Source organism: Etheostoma cragini, chromosome 4 (genome assembly GCF_013103735.1).
Source record: "Etheostoma cragini isolate CJK2018 chromosome 4, CSU_Ecrag_1.0, whole genome shotgun sequence".
In the NCBI taxonomy this organism is placed as follows: Eukaryota; Metazoa; Chordata; class Actinopteri; order Perciformes; family Percidae; genus Etheostoma; species Etheostoma cragini.
The window spans coordinates 14,649,178-14,670,049 of record NC_048410.1 but is presented as its reverse complement, the minus strand read 5'-3'; the positions used below and the strand labels follow the sequence as shown (position 1 = coordinate 14,670,049).

General features: G+C 40.2%; 2 protein-coding genes across 3 annotated transcripts; both read left to right on the top strand.

Annotated features, from left to right (window-relative positions):
* Positions 1-172: 172 nt before the first annotated feature.
* LOC117943247 (NCK-interacting protein with SH3 domain-like) lies at positions 173-18,188 on the top strand. Of its 2 annotated transcripts, XM_034869249.1 has the most exons (14): positions 357-527; positions 1,410-1,522; positions 1,598-1,811; positions 2,586-2,661; positions 2,923-3,455; positions 4,156-4,326; positions 5,078-5,164; positions 5,597-5,735; positions 5,832-5,912; positions 7,345-7,473; positions 8,157-8,246; positions 8,336-8,508; positions 8,790-9,022; positions 18,178-18,188. In XM_034869249.1, the coding sequence occupies exons 1-13, from the start codon at positions 357-359 to the stop codon at positions 9,012-9,014; spliced, it is 2,202 nt and encodes a 733-aa protein (XP_034725140.1). In that variant the 3' UTR covers positions 9,015-9,022; positions 18,178-18,188. The 2 variants fall into 2 exon arrangements, with proteins under 2 accessions (XP_034725138.1, XP_034725140.1); XM_034869247.1 differs by lacking the exon at positions 18,178-18,188 and having other exon boundaries at positions 173-527; positions 8,790-9,668.
* Positions 11,422-20,872, top strand: LOC117943415 (cAMP-dependent protein kinase type II-alpha regulatory subunit-like). The gene is made up of 20 exons (XM_034869529.1): positions 11,422-11,583; positions 11,680-11,798; positions 12,725-12,817; positions 12,926-13,053; positions 13,138-13,228; positions 13,834-13,951; positions 14,294-14,366; positions 14,454-14,563; positions 15,016-15,140; positions 15,645-15,703; positions 16,959-17,224; positions 17,645-17,680; positions 17,763-17,902; positions 18,486-18,592; positions 18,696-18,849; positions 18,938-19,039; positions 19,169-19,243; positions 19,339-19,404; positions 20,008-20,146; positions 20,461-20,872. Exons 2-20 carry the CDS (start codon positions 11,694-11,696, stop codon positions 20,583-20,585), a joined length of 2,112 nt encoding a protein of 703 aa, XP_034725420.1. The 5' UTR covers positions 11,422-11,583; positions 11,680-11,693; the 3' UTR covers positions 20,586-20,872.

The following is a 20,872-nucleotide window of genomic DNA, read 5'->3' as shown; positions in this document are numbered from 1 at the left end:
TTCACATTTAAATTTGTTTTTCACACATTCAGTAATATGAATAATGAAATATGGTGATGCGACTGCACAGTGACGAGCACATTAGTTTCAGGATCAACGGGCTCTGTCTTTGATTACAATGCCTGGGGGGCGTGTTCACGGAGTAACAGCGCCCCCTGCGGTGTTTACTGGCAGCAGACACAGGTCAGATGATCCGAGCTACATTGTAAATAGACAGCGTCGATGCACCGGGGCCATGCCTTCATAGACTCTTTAAATCACCTCCAGCAGAGTAGATAACGGAGACTCCTTGTATTCCGACATCGATTCTCTAGCTGTTTTCGGGTCATTTTGGCGTGTTAAAGTGTTATTAAAGCATGTACCGGTCTCTGTACGCCTTCCGATCCTCGGAGCCCAACTCGCTGCACTTCGCGGCCGGAGAAGGCTTCCTAATCCTGGAGAGGAGCAACAAACACTGGTGGCTGGGGTCCCGCTGCAGCTCAGGGGAAACCGGCTACATCCCATCGTCATACATCGAAAAAATACAGGTAAACACCAATGTCCGACCTGAGTGTTAGTTCTCTTTTTGTCTCAATGAATAACGTTACAAGCTGATGTCGCATCATGTGGTGAAGTGAGATATAGTTAATGCGTAGTAACGTTAAGGGATCGAGAGGGACAGATCTCATGTACTATGGCATGCCGTGCAAGCCATCTTGAAGCTCCCTGCTGATCAAAATGCAAGCTTGCAGAAGAAACCATACATTTTTGGAAAGGTTGCATATTGCATTATGTATAGCCTGCTGCACTGCAGCTGCTCACTGCGACAGAGATGTAACGTTGGGAAATGATGGGATTTGAGAGGATGAGATGATATGAAACAGGACAGATCTGAGGACTGAAGAATAGCAAGACACAAAGCCATTGTCTCTGCTCAAATTAATCTCATCTGCTCCTGCGACTATACCGCTTTTTTATGATAAGGAATTATTCTCAACGATTCTTGTTATTGTTTAACAAGTTGCTACACCTTTCCACAGAGCTGGTCTCTCAGACACACCCACATGTGCTCTGCAATCATGACTGGAGACTCCTTTTTCCAAGGATTCAGACTCACAGTGAACTAGTCAAAGCATGTATTTTCTGAAATCCCAGGCTCACACAATGGCGAAATAGGAATGCTCTCTCCTGTTGTAAATTACATTGACTGTGGAAGTTTAATGAGGCTGAATGTGAGGCCTCACTGAGCATACGTGTGGCACTGGTTAAACACTTTTAGACACTTTTTGTTAGATAACCGCCCTAGTTTGTTTCCGCCTAGAGTCACACATGTCCCCGAGCCACAAGTCTGTTCCATTTTGTTTTAGGTTTAATGCTCATGTCAATGAATATTTAACTTGTCCCCATTTTTCTCTTTCTTTCTCTGGCAGGCTCCAGAGCAGGATGATGTGTTGCAGTCTATTGACAGAGCAATCGAAGGAATCCACAATGTGGCCTTAAAAAATGGAGGCAAATACAATCTGGAACAGAGAGATGTTCTCCAGTGAGTCCACATTATGAGATAATATATTGATTCAGGCATGTTCTGTATATAAATCATTATTCTCTTCTGTTGCAGAAAGTTGATCCATCACAGAAAGGAGACGCTTGCACGACGAAGTTCCTCGTCGTCCTCTGGTCACAAACAAGGCCTCCCATCTTCCAGCAGCGAAATATCTATCAGTCAAACTCCTACTCCACCCAACGGCCTTAACCGAGACTACGGACGACAGGGCAGCGTGCCGCTATCAGGAAGTGTGGACAATATACAGGCAGAACAGGGCTTTTATCAGGTAACACACTCATACAGTACACATTTAAATGTTTTATTTGAAACCACAAATTAGCTTAAAATATGCAAGATTCAAATATTTGCAGAGGCTATATATTCATTCTTAGAAAAAAGTAAGCATATACTGTATATTGTCATCTCTATCTTTTCTATATCTGTTTACCTATCCCCTTCATCCTGTAAGACACTTCAAACATTGAAAAGTGCTAAAAAAATAAATACATTTGTTTGCAATTGTGACTCAATAATGGGGAGTTTGTGAACATGCTCAAGGCTGCCAACTAAATACTGCTAATCTAAATTAATATCCTAGCACACAAATCTTTGCAACCAGGGATTGGTAACTTCTTTTGTTTTTTCCACCCTCCCTCATCACCACAAAACATCCCTTCATGTGACCACATGTACTGTGTGTTGTCCTGTGCATTATGTTGTTATAAAGCTGATTCTGATTCAGATTCTGATGCATCTAAAGTGAAGAGTGTGCATGCTGCCTGTTGCAGTGCTCCGTTACTGTCTTCTTACTATTGGTGCTACTGTAACACTGAATTCAGTTCATTAGAAAAGCTTCCATCCATGTATAGGTCAAAAACACAGCCTGTCTTTTGGATTATAACGTGTTGTTATAAAATAGAGCATGACAGATATGAAACCATCCTGACATCACCAAGGAATAGAGACAATTTAATATGCTCATTTTCTGTGGTATGGAACAACACACACACATAATATGCCCTCAAATGACCCTGTATTTAATCAATTTCCCCTCCTGCAGGTGCCCCCTCAACCTAGACGTGCTGCTCCGGTCACCCCACCTCCCCCTGAGAAACAGCGAAACAGCCAGCGTCCAGGTGAGAATTCAGAGAGCAGCGCTTCAGACACTTGTTTCTATTTAGTATTCACCACATCCCTTACACGTTTATTACAGTCTCGCGGATTACAGCGCAGCGTTTTTGCTGCTGTATTCAGCTGCTGCTACCTGCTGCAGCTCCATACTTCACAAACACACTCTATTCTTAGTCAGGGCCTTCCTGTTCCCTCTCCTCTATGTAACTAGACCTCTCTCTCTCTCTCTCTCTCTCTCTCTCTCTCTCTCTCTCTCTGTCCCCCAGCTGAGCCCGAGGTCCCCTCCAGAGTGTCCTCTCTTCCTCCGTCCCCTGCTCTCACACTCTCGATCAGCACCACCTCTTTAGAGTCTGGCTCCTCCCACTCACTGGTCTCCTCTGATGTCAGTTTGCCAAGTGTTTCCAGCACCCCCCCTCCTCCTGTGCCTTCCCGTGTGAAGATCACTGCACTGCCTCCAGACGTGCTCCCCTCTGACTCTGCTCCTCAGCCGGCTCCTGCAAAGAAGAGCCCGGCTCCACAGCCTCCTCCTTCACAGCCCACTGTGGAGGAGCAGCCAGAAAATGAATGGCCTGTTGCCCCCCCGTCTATTGCTGAAAGCCCTCCTGGCAGCCCCACTACCCCTGAGCCAGTTCCCATGACTATTGGGGGTGAACTGATTGAGCTGGTACGGAAGAACACAGGCTTGAGTTACGAGCTGTCGCGGGTCGCTGTTGGCGTGGTGGTTGGCCATCTGCAGACGGCACTACCTCAAGCCTCCTCTGATTTGGAACTAGTTCTCCTCTCGCTGGTGGAGAGGAAGGTCAGTTTTGTTTCCTTACATCGTGTGTATTCAGCACCCTGGAGCCCTGCCAGCTTAAAGGAGAAAACTGGTGTTGTTTAAAGTGACGGCTCAGTCTGCATTTAGCTGGCATTTCTTAGAGTCGTTTTGAGACACAGGGTACAGTACTCACAGTATCACTTACTCATTTCCTGTTTTTAAACGCAAGCTTGACCAAGCTTGAAGGGAACTTCTTTCCTGGCAGACATTTCTGTTTCATCCGGTGGGTGTAAGGTGTTTAATAGTGGGTTGTGTGTCATGCAATGTCAAACAGCAAATACTCAAAGCTTTTGGCTGCAACCTGTAGTTGCATGGTGACACATGTGCACAGTCCGACCCCACTTATCTCATTATAAAGCCTGAAATACTCTGTGGTCTATTAGGGGTCTCTTCAGTGTTTAGATAGGAAACACTCAACTAGAGCTTAACAAAACAGTATAACAAAAAGAGTTTCAAACAAAACCAAATTGAGGGTTGTAGCTCGGATGACTTTTTAATACTTAATGGTTTTATATGATGAATGTATAAAATCGCAGTTTAGGTGTTCATAGTGACACACCTGCAGAAAATGATTACCCACCTTAAGTTTCTTTCTACGTCAGAGAGTATACAATATTCCTCTGTACTGGTATTTCAAGTTTTAGCACAAATAGGTGTGTCGTATTGTGTTCTGTCTCTGTAGGATTTGAGTGCAGCGCTGCCGCAGGGTCAGGTGTGTCACGATGAACAGAGGCTGGAGGTGATCTTCAGCGACCTCGCCCGTCACCGGGACGACTCTCAGCAGCGTAGCTGGGCGCTTCACGAGGACCATTCTCTCATCGCCTGCTACCTTGAGGAGCTGCTGAAGATACTGGTAGGATACAGGGAGCTGTTGACCTCCTGTAATGATTCACAACAGTCTGCATCATGTCTGTTTTTAAAGTGTAAAGTGGATTTCACAGATATTAATGTCTGTCAGTCATAAATACTTGTTTCAAAGCAAAAGTTGTAAAATGCTACACAGTAAAAGCATTAAATATCTAAAAAGCTTGATAATATCACAGGAACAGCAAAATAGACTTCACCAAATGTTAATAATATCAAGGAAAAATCTGCGTATAAACACACAAGAACACATGTGATCAAACATGAGTCATTATGTATTAATATGCACAGTGTAATGTAACATATTTAAATGCAAATTTTCAGTAAGAGCTGGAAAAATAGGAAGCCACTAATTCAACACCCATTACAGGACAAGAGTTTCCAAGTTGATATCACTGTTTCATCTTCATAATTATTTGTTTGAAATGAAAACTCTTTGGGCGAATCTGGGATGTGACCACAGGACCCGTCCAGCTGGCAGGCTGTAAATACCAGACATGTTTGATGGGATCAGACCGGCTCAGGCAACTTTTACAAATCCACAGTGTGGTTAGGGACTGAATCTGTAAACTCTTCAGGCTGCCAAATATACTCTGGTGGCAGTTTGTCCTGAACCTCAGGGATGGGAGGTCCAGATTAGTGGTAAATGGGCTCCGTAATCCTGCTCTGGTGTGTCCAGGGACCACAACTAATGTTATTATGTCATTGCTGTTACAACTAAAAATATGGTGTATTTTCAGACTGATGCAGATCCAGAGGTGTGTAAGAGGATGTGCAAGGCCAACCACTATGAGAACGTGCTGTCCCTGGTTTCATATTATCAGATGGTAAGACATTACCATTGTATTCTGACACACACTGAATTTAAAACTAAACTGTATTCAAGAAAAAAGCAATAGTCCTGTATAGATAATGTTGTCTATTTTTTTCTTATGGCTATTAAAAGTGTATTCTTCTTTATTATTATCATCATCTTAATACAGTCTGTTTATTTAAGAATATAACTCAAAGATGGTAGACTTATTTTTTTCTTTTGTCGTTGGAGCCAAGCACCTGTATCTTCAACATTACTACTCCGTTCATATTTGTCCTTGATTACATATGCAAGTGAACATCTTCCTGTACCAATTAGTGAATTAGATTTTAGCCTTGGCGACCTGCCTGGGGGGTTGTGTAATGTGTTCAAGTGACAATGTTGGGGATGTTCAGTGTACATTTGTTTGGTGTTGGCTCATTGTTGCCATCATGTAACCATGCAGGAGCATCGTGTGTCTTTGCGGCTGCTGCTGCTCAAAGTGTTTGGGGCGATGTGCAGCTTGGACGCTTCTCTCATCTCCACCCTCCTCAACTCCATCCTCCCGATGGAGCTGGCCAGGGACTTACAGACTGACACACAAGGTGAGAATGCTTACTGTCTCACTGTCCTCTCGGTCATCTTTAGTACTCTCCAAGCTTAATATTGAGCACAATTACACGTTTTTCTTCTTCACTCAGAGCACCAGAAGATGTGTTACACAGCTTTGGTACTTACTATGATCTTCTCGATGGGCGAGCAGGTGCCATATCATCACTACGGTATGGTATACATAGTACTGCTGTGTTATTTTTTCAGTGGCATATAAAATACATTATGTATATTTTACCTCTGCATATCATTGGTGTGCAATGTTGCTTCTTCCAAAACAGTGACAAAATACATTGGCTAGGTTGCATCAACAAGGATAAATTTAAAGATCTATTTTTAATCTAAGATCAAGTCTAATCAGTTTAGCAAATCCAGGTTTAAATTGAGTGAATCAAGATTTAAAACCATGAGCAGAGCTCTGTTAAACAATGCAAACCGAATCTCTGTTTAGTAAATCCAAGTTTATTTATGTAAACTTATGAAATTGGATAGAGTCTAATGTGCTGTCTGACCTAGTAAGTAGGCTATAGTTGGCTGCTCATTAGGTTGTTTGCAGGCTATCCAAAAAGTCAGTTAGCTGAACGTTATGTAGTGTTGGCAGAGAAGCTAAAATTTCTCCTAAAAATGTGTTGGCTAATGGAGCAATATAAATAATAGCTGGCAATAATCCGGTGGCATACAATCTTAGGGCCACCAGAAGTTTAGGCATTGGTGATGTTACAGCTGCAGTTCTTTCACGGCTTTGTTGGACAGTTAGTCCAATCTTCCTGTTTAGCTCTTTAACAGTTTCCTTGCTGAGCCGGTATCTGGAGAGTAATTCAAAATCATCACACAACTAAATTAGGTTAAGTCTGTCTCCTAACTTTATTGTTTTGCTCAATAAATCTTAAAATGTCAAATGTAAGTTTAAACTTAGTGTATATCCAAGATGTTCCACTTCCGGGATTTCTCCGGTGTCGCAGCAAATTTGTCCGGATGCACGTCTTTTCACCGATGTCTGTTTCCATCCGCTTTCTTGGTGTTGGAATTTTAAACTTGATTTATGAGCACTATGGTTGGAATTTTAAACTTGATTTATGAGCACTATAGTTAATTACTCCTCAGATCTCTGCAAGGTAAATTGAGACCGCTAGCTGTCCAATCGTGATTTTTCTCTTGCACGACTAAAACAACTGAACGTACACAAACCACCAAAACAGTTTCCTTACAGAGGCTATTTTGCAGCGGCTCCATGCAAACTTTAGTGCATGACGATTGTGATTGGTTTAAAGAAATGCCAATTCTAATAATAATATTAATAATATGCACGATTTCTCCCATCCCAGAATTCTGTGTGGAATAGCCGGACCCTCCTCCGCAGCACGGTTTATAACAGATAAAATTCGGGTTGTAACATTTTGGTGCAACAAAATTAAAATGAATCTAGATTTAGAGTAAAACTAAACTAATATTTAAAGAGGGAGTTTTAATAATAATTTTAAGATGGTTTTAAAGTTTGATGCGACACAATTTGAAGTTAAACCAGCCAAAGTGTTGAACTTTATGCATGCATTAATATGTGTATTAAAGGGATAATATAATCCTTACCCTCCATGCTTTCAGAACACTTGAATGCTGACTTTGTTCAGTTTCTGCTCGGTGTGGTGGAGGACGGGCTTCCGTCTGATCCCACAGAGCAGCTGCCTGACATCTTCCTGAACCTCCTGCTGGCCTTCAACCTGCACCTCACAGGTGAGAAAAGCCCCCGTGGAGCCTTCTCATAGCTGGAAATAATAACAAATAATGATGGCTGCATTCTAATTATGTTTATCAATTCCAGCGTCCCATTGTTGGGGTTTTACTTACAGGAAAACTTAAATGTAGCAGAGCCAGCATAAATGTTATAAGTAACACCTGTGCTTTCCCTGCTATGATACATTTAAATGTCGCTTTCCAGTCAAGGCAGAGGGTTTAAGATCTGCCTCAATACAGATAAACAACATTACAGAGTTAAAAGGTACATAACGAGTACATAACAATACAAAATGTAATAATAAACAACTGACATAATAAGCCAAAGTCAAGTAAAGAAATGGGAAGGTGTGTGCCTAAAAAAGGTCTATAGGAGCAGTAATGCACAACAGACTTTTTATTTTAAAAAGTTTTGATTGTTTTGGGGACATTTTAAGGCATTTATTGATAGGACACCTGAAGACATGAAAGGGGAGAGAGAGGGGGGAATGACTGGTGAGGTTGGAGTCAAACCCTGGCCCGCTACATATGGGCGCATGCTCTACTAACTGAGCTATCCGGGCAACCATGCATAACAGCCTTCTAAGCTGTTAGTTTATTTGTTTTCTGGCTCAGCTGACTTACAAAAGAGCTTTTATTGTTTTACTATAAATACTTTTTTGTGTCTTGTCTGTGTCACCCAGCACCCGGCAGCAATGTGATCATGCAGGAGCTGAAAAAGAAAAATGTCAAGATCCTGTCAGAGAAAATGCTGCTGATTCTGAACAGAGGCGGTAAAATACCACATGTCACATTTTTCATTTTGCATCTTATCTTTCTGTCTACCGACGACACCACTCACTCTTTGCCCCGTCCTCTCCAGACGACCCTGTGTGTATGTTCAAACATGCCCCGCCTGCACCGCACTCAGTGCTCAAGTTTCTGCAGGATGTTTTCGCCAGCCGAGAGACCGCCGACATCTTCTACCGCACTGACATGATGGTGATGATTGACATCGCCGTTCGACAAATATCTGACCTTTCCCCTGGAGACAAGGTTAGACCTGGACACACCGAACAGCTACAGATTATTCTCAGGCTTTTAAGGAAAAGTTTCACATTTTGGGAAACACTGTTTTTCATTTTGTTTTCTTGAGGGTAAGATGAGAAGATTGATACCACTCTCTCTGAGAGAGGTACCAATCTTCTGACTCTCGGCAAGAAAGTGTATAGCTGTTTTTTTTCCTAAAATGTGCAACTATTTATTTAATGATACCTGCTAAATCGACAGCTTGTTACCATGTCTGATTAAAATCTCCTTTCTTGCTTTTTGTGAAGCTGAGGATGGAGTATCTCTCCCTCATGCACTCCATAATACGCTCAACGGACTACCTTGAGCACCAGCACCGCCTGTTGGACCTGCAGGGGGTGCTGCATAGGATTCTCAGGGAGGAGGAAGATCCAGGAGAGGATGAAGGAAGCGCTACAGTGAAACAGATGGATAAGCTAATCGTGCAGCAGATCTACAAGGAGTTCCCACAGATCTGTCAGAACCAGCACTAACCATATCAGTATCTGTCATATCAGTCTGTCCTGTCTACTGCAGGGAGGTACAATAAAGTTTGAAATAAGAAGAACTGATGTTTGATGGGACGCCCCGTATTCTGTGCCAGCATGTGCTAAGAGAAGTGAATCAGTTTTGCCAATGTTTTTTTGTACTTGTAGTCCACAGCTGCATCGTGCTGCATGCAGCATGCAGCATCACAACTTCTCCCTTCTTAAATGAATTTTATTTGAAAAAGGAGTGAGGCTTTTTTTCTCTAAATGACAAATGCACAAAAAACCTATGAGGTTTATAGGAGAACCAACTGATCAACTCTCCAAGCCAAAATATAGGCCAAACATTGGAGGTTTTACAGTGAATTCCTTATAATAATTTCTTGAAAAATAAGAATTAACTGTATATTCTCATAGTATTGTCAATCAAATGTAACAGCAACCATGACTAATCCTTACTCTAACCAAAATATGTTTAACCAAAATGATTTCAGAACAAATTTAACAAACAATTATGAAAAAGGCAGATTTTTATGTCATGTTGAAGATAAACATGCCATTATTTGAACTGTTGTGAGAATATTCTATGTGCTTCCCTTGTAGTGGGACCAAACTACTGTGTGTTACTGCAGCATTATTTTCTTAACAGAGTATAATACTCAAACTGATAAATAAGCTGATTTCCTCATTCATTCACCCTTTCGTTCATTAAAATTAGAATTCATGTCAAGTAGAATGAGAAAAACAAGTTGTTTATTCTAGTGAGAAAAAAGCACACTCTGACTCGTGTTATCATTACTAAGTTTTTCGCTGAGTAACCTGCTGCTACATATTGAGTCTCTCCTGTGACGCCGTCTGCAGTTTTCTCAGCCTGGTACTTCTATCTCTTTACTGCTTTTCAAACACTTCAAGATTTTTGGTGTGACTTAAATATGCAAAGCTCCTCTAGCTTCAGAAGTCATTGACTGTTTACAGATTGATGTCTGTATGCTGAATTCACATTCAAACTAACTGTGCTGCAGTAAGGCTTTATATAGCAACTTGTAATATTGCTGTAATATAATAAGTCTTGGCTGTTGTGAGCTGTGGCTTTCTGGAGGGGAAAAACATGTTCTGCAGTTATGACTCAAGATAACACATTAGTCAGTGTTGTTGATGTCCAGTTGTTATCTGATGCTCCTACTGAAAATCAAGACAATGGCGAGAAAATACAGGGCATTTCTTTTGTCTCCTAATGGTTTTAATACTTTAAAAGCAACATGTACCTTTCCTTGTTTCTTCCCCATGATGCAGTGATTGATCTTCTCCCATCTTACACTTTAACATATCTGTTTTTGTCCCTGTCATGGCTACCCTGTCTGGAAACGTGTTAGTTTGTCTGTTTACCGTGCGTGAGAGAGAAGTGAGCATCTCTTTTTTCCATGATTAACATTGTCTGCAAAAATGCTACGACTGTGTTATAATAAAACTAATAAAGCTATATTTTAACAGTGGAAGCGGCCCGTTTGTTTTTTGTTGATTGTGTGACAGTACAAGTTTACAAAATAATACAATACTTTTGGAATCATGTTGTAGGTCCCACCTTGGTCCACATGTAAACAGTAGGCTATTTGTTTTTAAGTGGGACTGTTGGCACCAGTCCAAAGCAGCTGAGCATGTTCAGCAAGTCTAAAGTTAAACATAGTAAACGGAACAAAAATGTATTTGTGGTCCTCTATTTTACCCATTCTCTGTTTCCTTCCTTCCCCTTCACTCTTTCCTGTCTTGTGCTTATGTTTACGTCTTTGTTTCATGTTTAATTTGGTTTATATACAGTATATAAAGTAATTTGTTGTATTAATGAAATGCTGGATATACACTTGTGTGAAAAATAGTGTACATTAATATTGTAATATTGAAAATGATTCATCACAAAAGAATGAAAACAGAGCTTCGAGACATAAACTGAGCGCTGACTGGAGAATTTAAAGATGTACACAATCTGCACAAGCTTGATAAATAACAGACATGGTGTTTTTTGTGTAATGGACTCATTTTATCTTCAGTATCTTTATTTTATCTGTATGTAAAGATTGTTAATTGTATTGCAAACGTCATATTATATAACAAACCTACACCCTCTTTTTCCGCTTCTTCTTCATCTAAATATACAGCAATGGATACACAAAAATAATATAGTAATAACTGATCTATGGAATTACATTTTTACATAAACCGAGAATTTACTAGCTCTATTTTGTAAACAAACATCAATATTGTTGATTTTAGATTTACATATAATTTACATATTATATTATGTTATTTATGTAGGTCTATATATCTGCATCTGTAAACTTTATTTATTTATTTATTTTAATTTTTTTTTTAAATCAATTTTCAAACAGAAGTTTAGAGTTTCCCCCCGGAAGCCAAACGGAGACGTACCAGGGTACGCCTGTGTCGCAGTCAACCCCGACCGGTTGAATAAGTGGGTGAAAGGTTGTAAATACCTATGGGTCTAACAGTCAACGGTGATAGCAGCACACAAACACACCTCACAGAAATATCTACCTCACAGAAACACCGTCGATTACAGGTTACGTTATTTATTGTCTTCTTTAATTTCTCAGTGTGCTTGATTTCATTTCCGGTGTCGGTTTCATTCAGTCTGTTGTGTTTTTTCTCCCAACAGAGCCGAAAGTAAAAATGTCCAAACAGCAGCAGCAGATCAGTCCGCTGAAGAACTTCTTCGCCGGAGGATTTGGTGGCATTTGTCTCGTCTTCGCTGGACATCCACTCGACACTATTAAGGTGAGTATTAGAGCTCAGAGTAAGCTTAGGCTAATAACGTCTGTAACGTTACCTTTGACCCACATTCACTCTGGCGCATGCTTCCACTCACTGCTGGCCTTTTGCAAACACAGAGATCTCACCTTCATGCAGGAATATTGCCATCCATAATTATAGTAATAGACCTACAGTAATTAGTTCAAAACTCTTTAATAGAGCTACACTAATCAATCAGCCAATTGGCCAATAATATCTTATGGTAGATGTATTGGTGTTGGTGCATACTGTACATACCGGAAACATTGAAGTTCATAAATGCCAAATATGTATTTGAGGTAATAAAAAATACAAAATGTTGTCATGTTTTTGTGTCCTTTGCATTTCTCACAATCGTAACAAGCAGTAAACACACATAGTGTAGCCCCTTACAAACCCCAGTCGCCTATTAACTCATCCAGCAAACACAGAGCAAGATTGGCATTGATTTGGAGTTGAGTTTCTGGCCACCAGATAAATTCAGTCCAGCATTTACGCTTTAAACGTTGAGACGATGGAGTAGAAGCTCTGCTGGGTATTTGTGGTAATCACATACAGGTGCTCTCTATATACATCAGATGTACTGTGCTTGCTATTCCATCTAGTAAATGGCCCAATGCATGAGTGGCATATGGTCTCACAACAAATATATATATACTATAAAACTGAATTTTGAAATTTTAATTTTTTAATTGAATTTTTTTGAGACCATATCCCACCAATGTAATGAGCCCTTCACAAGAAGGACTTTTTTTCATTCTATTATTAGAGTTATTTACAGTCACTCATCCGAAAGGTGTCAGATGGGGTTGAGGTCACCATTTCTTTATGGACCTGGCTTTCATTGTGAGGTCCAAACTGCTGCCACTGTGATGCTTGATCTTTTGTGTGCGTCGTCCTTTCTCTCTCAGGTGCGTCTACAGACTCAGCCCAAACCCAAACCTGGAGAGAGCCTCCTTTATGCTGGGACCATTGATTGTTGTAAAAAGACCTTAGCCAAAGAGGTGAGGATGCCTGCTGCCTTAATTTCTGGGATATATGAAATAAAATATTGTTAAAAATGTCATTTTTCGCTCATGCTGATGTTTCCTTGTCATCTTCCTCCCTCACAGGGTGTTAAAGGGCTCTACAGAGGCATGGCGGCCCCCATCATCGGTGTCACACCCATGTTTGCTGTGTGTTTCTTTGGATTTGGACTGGGAAAGAAACTACAGCAGAGAACCCCTGATGATATTCTTACGTAGGTGATTGCTTTGACATAAGTGGTTGTACTGTTTATTCAACTGTTTCAAATGCTAATATGTACGTACATTATCTGCCGCAGGTATCCGCAGCTGTTTGCTGCAGGGATGTTGTCTGGTGTGTTCACCACGGTCATCATGGCTCCTGGAGAGCGAATTAAATGCCTCCTGCAGGTCAGAGGTCATGTGTTTGTCCAGAAATACAGGATCCACTCACTGTTTCCTCAGGACTGAATAATAGTAGCTTCAACCCTTGTATTGTCTTCACACTTCCGGGACCCTCTCGTATCCCTAGGGTCAAATTGACCCAGGACTTATTTGGGGTTTTAAAAATACTTCTGAAATAAAACTTTACTTCATAATCTATTAACAAATATTGGCTTTATCTCAATTTCAAACAATTTAGATAACATATATGTTTAGGGAATGCCATCAGTCTCTACTAGAACAAAAATTAGCAATTAAAGCTAGAAATGGATTAGTTAATTAATTAATTAGAACTAGAAATTAAAAGTCTGGTTCGTTTTTTTGTCATAAGGTTATAATTCATGTTAAAAATCCTATATGGGAAAAAAACATAAGTAGTGATATCCAGAATAATTTTCTGAATTGAGTCAGGATTATATGTTTATCATAGAAAATAAGGCAAGGCCATGGATTTTCTTCTTGTAAAAAATTTGAAATGGGTCAATTTGACCTGAATACCATACAAGGGTTAACATGGCAAAATGAAATGACAGTGAGTATAAAATAGTGTGTGTGTGTTTCTTTGTGTGCAGATCCAGGCAGCAGGAGGGGAGGTGAAGTATGCTGGCCCTATGGACTGTGTCAAACAGCTGTACAGAGAGTTTGGGATCAGAGGAATCTACAAAGGCACCGCCCTGACTCTCATGAGAGGTGCTGCTTTACTCTGAAAGATCCTAAACCTGAGACCAGAAGTCACAACTTGCTGTTTAAGGGATAGTTTGGATTTTTTTTAAGTGGGGTTCTATGAGGTACTTGTCCATAGTCGGACATAATTAAGGAGTTGTAATGGTGAACAGTAATAACAATCACAGCATCTTAGTTGACTTAATTCATTTCAAACCACTCCTATGTTCTGGCAGAAGATGGAAAGTACTGTATGTTTACATAGCAACATTCACATGTATCTATGTAATTATTGATCAATTCAATGTAACTGCATTTCGTATGTAATGGAGGTTAAGGTGTGTCCCTCTTTTTTGTTTTGTCACTCAGATGTTCCAGCAAGTGGGATGTACTTCACCTCCTACGAGTGGTTGAAGAACCTCCTAACGCCAGCAGGAAAAAGGTGAATATTTGTCCTACTATTTACAACTGTCTGTTTGATTGAACAAAAGACATCGGACTACCTGAGCCTGTTGGTTTCTCCCTGCAGCCATAACGATCTCAGCATTCCCAGTGTGCTGTTTGCTGGGGGGATGGCCGGGATCTTTAACTGGGCAGTCGCAATTCCAGCCGACGTACTCAAGTCTCGTTTCCAAACAGGTTTGTTTGTAGATTCAACACTTTGTTAAGGCTAAAATAAAAGTTTCAGTATGTATAATACAGTATGTATATATACATACAGTATATACATACGTATGTATATACTGTATATTAAGTCAAACATGTGCTGCTTTTACTATTACTAAAAAGGACTTACCTAAACGTAGAATACTGACAAAGCCAATAAAACGTTGTGTGTTTAGTGCCTATGGTGAGTCTCCATCATCCAGGTAGTATGATATCTAGAAGTACTTTGTCAGTTCAAATTGGGTTTAATTGAGAGGTAGAATATTCCTAGAAATGTATCTATCAGGAGAACCAAAGAAGCCTCTTGATGAGTTATGAGACACCTCTAAGAATTAAACGAGTCTAGTTACTTACTACTTCAAGAAAAATGTCTTCACTTTGTCCATATTGCTGAAGATTACTTCTTCTTTGTGGCTGTCCCACAGCTCCTGAAGGAAAATATCCCAACGGTTTTCGGGACGTTCTGCGGGAGCTGGTCAGAGAGGAGGGCGTGGGCTCTCTGTATAAAGGCTTCAATGCTGTCATGCTTAGAGCTTTCCCTGCAAACGCGGTGAGTTTACTGTACTTATTTTTCTGTTTGAGTAAAGGGCTCAAGAGAGCTAAACGGTACATTTGGACAAGTTGTGTTCAATTTGAGAAGTTCAAGGATAAAGAAGCTGTGGTCGTAATTATGTCATGCAATGAAAATAAATCATGCAGTTAGTAGCAGTAGGACATGGTAAATACTGGAAAGTAACATGTACCCATTAGATTTAGATTGGATGTAGTCCATTCATTACACAGATCTGCAGTGACAGGGTCAAAGGATGATCTGTGTCTTAAGACAAAAAAAAGAAGTGTACAGTAAAGCTCAAACAATTGATTAATTAATCAACTGACTCATCTCTTAATCAACTCTTATCTGACATTTAATAGACCAAAGAAAACAACAATAAATTAATATTGTACATTTTTGTCAAAAACAAACAAAAGTTCTCTTATTTATCTGTTATTTATTCCATCAATATGCTACTCAAGCTAAATAGCTGTCTGTGTGTGTACATTGTTTTTTCAGGCTTGTTTCTTAGGATTTGAGCTCGCAATGAAGTTCCTGAACTGGTTAGCACCCAACCTGTGATGAAGACTCAGCATTGTCTCGTATGTGAATCCCAGGAACAGAACTCTTTTAACACAACGCAGTTATTAGCAGCATGCACACACACAAACACACACACAGAATCACAAAGAGATTTTAAGATTTTTCCAACAATGTGCTTATATATCTTTAAGACCTTATAGTACTGTAGAAAATGTGGATCATTCAGCGCTGCGTAGGATTCAGAGCAGAGAGGCTGCGATGACTCGGTGCCAGTGTGCGCGTACACACACACACACACACACAAACACAAACACACAGTCAAATGTTCTCACTCCTTTTTGTTTTACTTGATTTCTGAAATTGTGTTAATTTTATATAAGAAAAGGAGTGAAGTGAACATGTGTGCCTTACCTTTTGTTATCTGCAAGCAGGTGTACATGTCAGGGAAAAGGTGCATTATGTTGTACTGTGTGTGTTCAGTCTTTCAGCAATACATGCCCTTCTAACTGTCTGCTTCCTGTGAGGTCACCCTCCACTCAGTGACCACCGATGCTAGCTACACTTTCTGTTTGTGTTAATGTGAAATTATAAGAGTAGTCATCAATAATGAATGATTGAACAATATATGAATGTCAACATGTAAATAAACAGAATCCATATTTAGAAATAAGTCGTGCACTGTTTTTCTAAATTCTCTTTTTATTTGGATTTAATATCATAAATCGTAGAAGCTTTGACTGTCCATGCTTTAAAAAAAAATACATTTAAAAAAAATTGCTACAAATGATAAACTGAGTGATAATAATATGAGAAATCATACAATACACTAAGCTCTGTAAGTAGAACCAGATTTTCTCTCTCTCTCTCTCTCTCTCTCTCTCTCTCTCTCTCTCTCTCTCTCTCTCTCTCTCTCTCTCTCTCTCTCTCTCTCTCTCTCTCTCTCTCTCTCTCTCTCTCTCTCTCTCTCTCTCTCTCTCTCTCTCTCTCTCTCTCTCTCTCTCTCTCTAATCATCAAGTTCTGTGTCGTAATCCATCGGGCAGCCTTTAATTATATCTGATGTGAAAAGTCCTGGTCAATACTTTCCGACAGGCCCTGCTGAATAAAGAAATCAATAGGCTGCTGAAATGTTAGAGTGGGACAAGAGGAGGAGGAGTCCGTTTGCTCCTGGGATGATGATGGTCCGAACAGAAGTATGCTTATCAAACCTGTGGGACAAGCTGATGCTTAGGTTGGATATTTAGATTTAGGGTTAATCGGACCTATCAAACTCCAACTCGCGACCTCTGAACCTGGACGATGAGTAATGTGGAGATACCAGCTGGTTTGAAAGAGCTGCTGCAGGGATACACTGTGGAGGTGCTTCGCCGCAGGCCGCCAAACTTGGTTGAATTCGCGGTGCAGCATTTTACACAAATACTGCAGGGCCAAAGAAACAACCAAAGAGCCAAGAAACACAGCGTCAAACCTGCATGTAAAGGAGTGACCTTTGAAACTAAGTCAAACAAGCCCAAAAAGGATATTGAAGAGGAGGATGAGGAGGAGGAAGACACTGTTAGTGAGTATCATTACATCGTCTTGTTTTTTTTTCTGCTCTATGGTCTCCAGATGAAAGATAACTTCAAGGAATTCCATTTTGTTGAGGTTTCATAACCCTAAAGCTTGATAGTGTCAAAATCACACAAAGGTTATGGAGAAACTACATGGACTGATGTTTCCTCTCTCCCGAAAAATGTAGCATTGATTGGTTCATCACAATCAACATCCATGTGAACAAAAAGGCGATAGAAAACGGCCGCTCCACCAACAACTAGCAGAACTCATGATACAAATTGACTCATTGACTCAAGAAATTCAGCATGCTTATCAAAACACAAAAGAGTAACAATAGAGAATGATGAGCTTCTTTATGCTTCAATAGACTTGTGAAATCTAGTCTAATATATACACCTCTCTCGCTCTCTCTCTCTCTCTCCAGAGTCCACCACCAGCAAATACAATCGCAGAGTTTCAGGTCAGTAACTGGAACAATATGTGTGATCAATATTAATCCCCGTTGATCACGTTGCAGTTTTCATTCGATTGTCCCGCTGCAGTTTGTGCAGAGGCGTACAACCCTGATGACGATGAGGACGACGACACGGAGCCTCGAGTTGTGTATCCCAAAACGGACGAGCAGCGTCGCAGACTTCAGGATGCGTGCAAAGACATATTACTGTTTAAAACCCTGGATCAGGTAGAACACTGATTGGCCTTTTGATGGTGATGACTTTTTTTTTATTAGACAATATTTGAAATTAAGTTTACGTTTCACATACACGTACGCACACACACACAGAGGCCCTTAATTTGAGTGTAATGTTTAAAAAGGTCAGACCTTAGGTTATTCTGGCTGCTGCCAGTGTCCTCACTCCAATTCTCTGATTTTCACACTGGCTTCCAAAAGCACTGAACGGTTGCTGATGCTCTGCTTACTGTCTCCAAACTAAAACATGGAGAAGCAGCGCTCAGGTTTTATGCTCCACGCATCTGGAACAAACTGTTTCAACTCTTTTTAGATCAAGGCAGAAGACTTTTTAGTTTACCTCTGCCTTTTCATTAAATAAAAGTGGGGAATGTTTATTCATATCTTACACTGCACTGTAGCTACACCACAAGTTTTCTTCTCCTGTCTGTTCTGTTGTGATACATTTGATCTTTTATTTTATTGCACTAAACATTTTAACAACATTTATAGCTCATCTTAATGCATTTCTGTTTCCTGTAAAGCACTTGGAAGGTGCTACACAAACACATTTTCCTCACCTTATGTCCTCCAGGAGCAGTTCTCTGAGGTTTTGGACGGCATGTTCGAGGTGTTGGTCAAACCTCAGGAGCACATCATAAACCAAGGAGACAATGGCGATAATTTCTATGTCATAGAGAGGTGAGTGAGGATTTTACAATTGTTTTTATAATGTTATTACTAGATGACATTTGGTCATTCTTATAAAGACTTCTGCTCCCTGTCTGTGTTATGTCCTCTCCAGAGGTGTGTATGATATTTTTGTGCAGAAAGACGGTGTGAGTGTGTGCGTCGGAAAGTATGACAATAAGGGCAGTTTTGGTGAGCTGGCTCTCATGTACAACACGCCGCGGGCTGCCACAATCACTGCAACACAGGAAGGTGCCCTGTGGGGCCTGGTGAGTCCCACAAAAGATGATGATCTGCTGAACTGAAGGTAAAATAAAATCCATCACAAATTGCTTTTTTTGATGATTTCTCTTTCAGGATCGAGCCACATTTCACAGACTAATTGTTAGAAATAATGCAAAGAAGAGAAGGGTGTATGAGGCCTTCATTGAGTGTGTTCCTCTTCTGAAGTCTCTTGAGGTTTGTATTAGAAACACAAACTCTATACAAACAAGATAATTGTAGAATAGGTGGATGTTTTGTCACCTTATACTTCAGGTTTGTCCGCATTGTATTTGTTGTCATCATGCTTCGTTTTCTTTTCACAAGCTCTCTGAGAGAATGAAGATTGTAGATGTTTTGGGAGCACATGTGTTCAAAGATGGAGAGCGCATAATAATGCAGGTACAGTGCTGGGAGATTTGTGGCTGCCTTTGTTTTAATTAAAAACAGGTTAGACCTAATAAATGTGATGTTTCTGATGCTTTTTGGACATGCAGGGGGACGAGGCCGACTGTTTCTACATTGTGGAATCAGGAGAGGTGAAGATAATGATAAAAAGCAAAGTGAGTGTGTCCAACATTACAACAGAATCAATTTAGTTGCCTCTTCAAAAATGATTGCCTATTCACCCTCTTTATCTGTAAAGTTGATTGCTAGCATTTGCCATTAAGTAGATTGTAGGGCTGCAAAATATGAGGAAATTGTCTACTTGCAATTATTTTGACTGATGTTGCAGTTGGGACAAAGTTTACAATATTGGAGGGAATGGTCATTTTTGTATCAATCTCATTTTCATTGAAAAACAGTAAAACCTAAAAACAGAAAAACAATTATAGTGTGATTTTTACGAGGATATGTACAAAACAAAGATGTTTTCCTTATTCAGTAGGATATGATTTGTAGGCCGGGACTTCCCTGCTGCACCACAACATTTCATTTAGAATAGTTTGACACATATTTTGCCTCTAACAAAAAAATGGTCTTCACCTGCGATATTAAACCCCCCCTACGCAATTTGGATATTGCAGTCCTCCATGTTGCAAGTTCGATAAAATTGCGATTAATTGTGCTGTGAAGAGAAGAGTTTAGTGTCATTGTATGGTATTATGTGATGTTAATGTACTAAATGACTGCAGGACTCACAGGTTCCTTTATGTCTGTTCCAGACGAAGGCAGGCCTCCAGGATAACATAGAGGTCGAGGTGGCTCGCTGCTCTAGAGGACAGTATTTTGGGGAGCTGGCACTGGTCACCAACAAACCTCGTGCAGCATCAGTTTACGCTGTCGGAGAAACCAAATGTTTAGGTAAGATGTCTGCTGTTTCACTGTGATATAAACAATATAGACTGATCCGCGTGATTTCAATATTTTCCAAATAACAGTTTTAACATCCGTTTTAACATGTTATAATGGCAAGACTTTTATTTATTTAGACTTTCATTTCAGGCTGTCTGGTACATGACCAAACATTTATCTTAATGAAAAAGGATTTGTGCACCGATTTATATTGTTTTTAGACTTTTTAACTACTTTCTGGGAAATTACTCCATCTGTTAGACAAGGATACAGATTCCTGCAGTGGGATGGCATCATTTTAATTTACTTTCTATTTCTGTCAGTAATTGACATTCAGGCTTTTGAGCGTTTGCTGGGACCCTGTATGGACATCATGAAGAGGAACATTTCCCAGTATGAAGACCAGCTGGTGGCACTTTTTGGCTCTAGTGTAGATTTAAAACACTAGGACACGTAATTTAAAAATAGAGTAGTATTTTAGCACTAAAAGAATTGTCCCCTTGACGAATATAGGTCTGCACAATATGAGGAGAATAAATTAATAGAAATAAAAATGTACTCAATTCTTGACTCAGCCTTCTACAGTACCTGTGCTTGTGCCACACAGTCAAATCCTGACCAATCAGAAAATGCCTACCAGCAAGGGCTCTGTCTGATTTATCAAAGAGTTAACAGCATGGCGTGTATCAGACAAAATAACGCCTACAGACGGAATGTCATGTTACGTTGTTACTA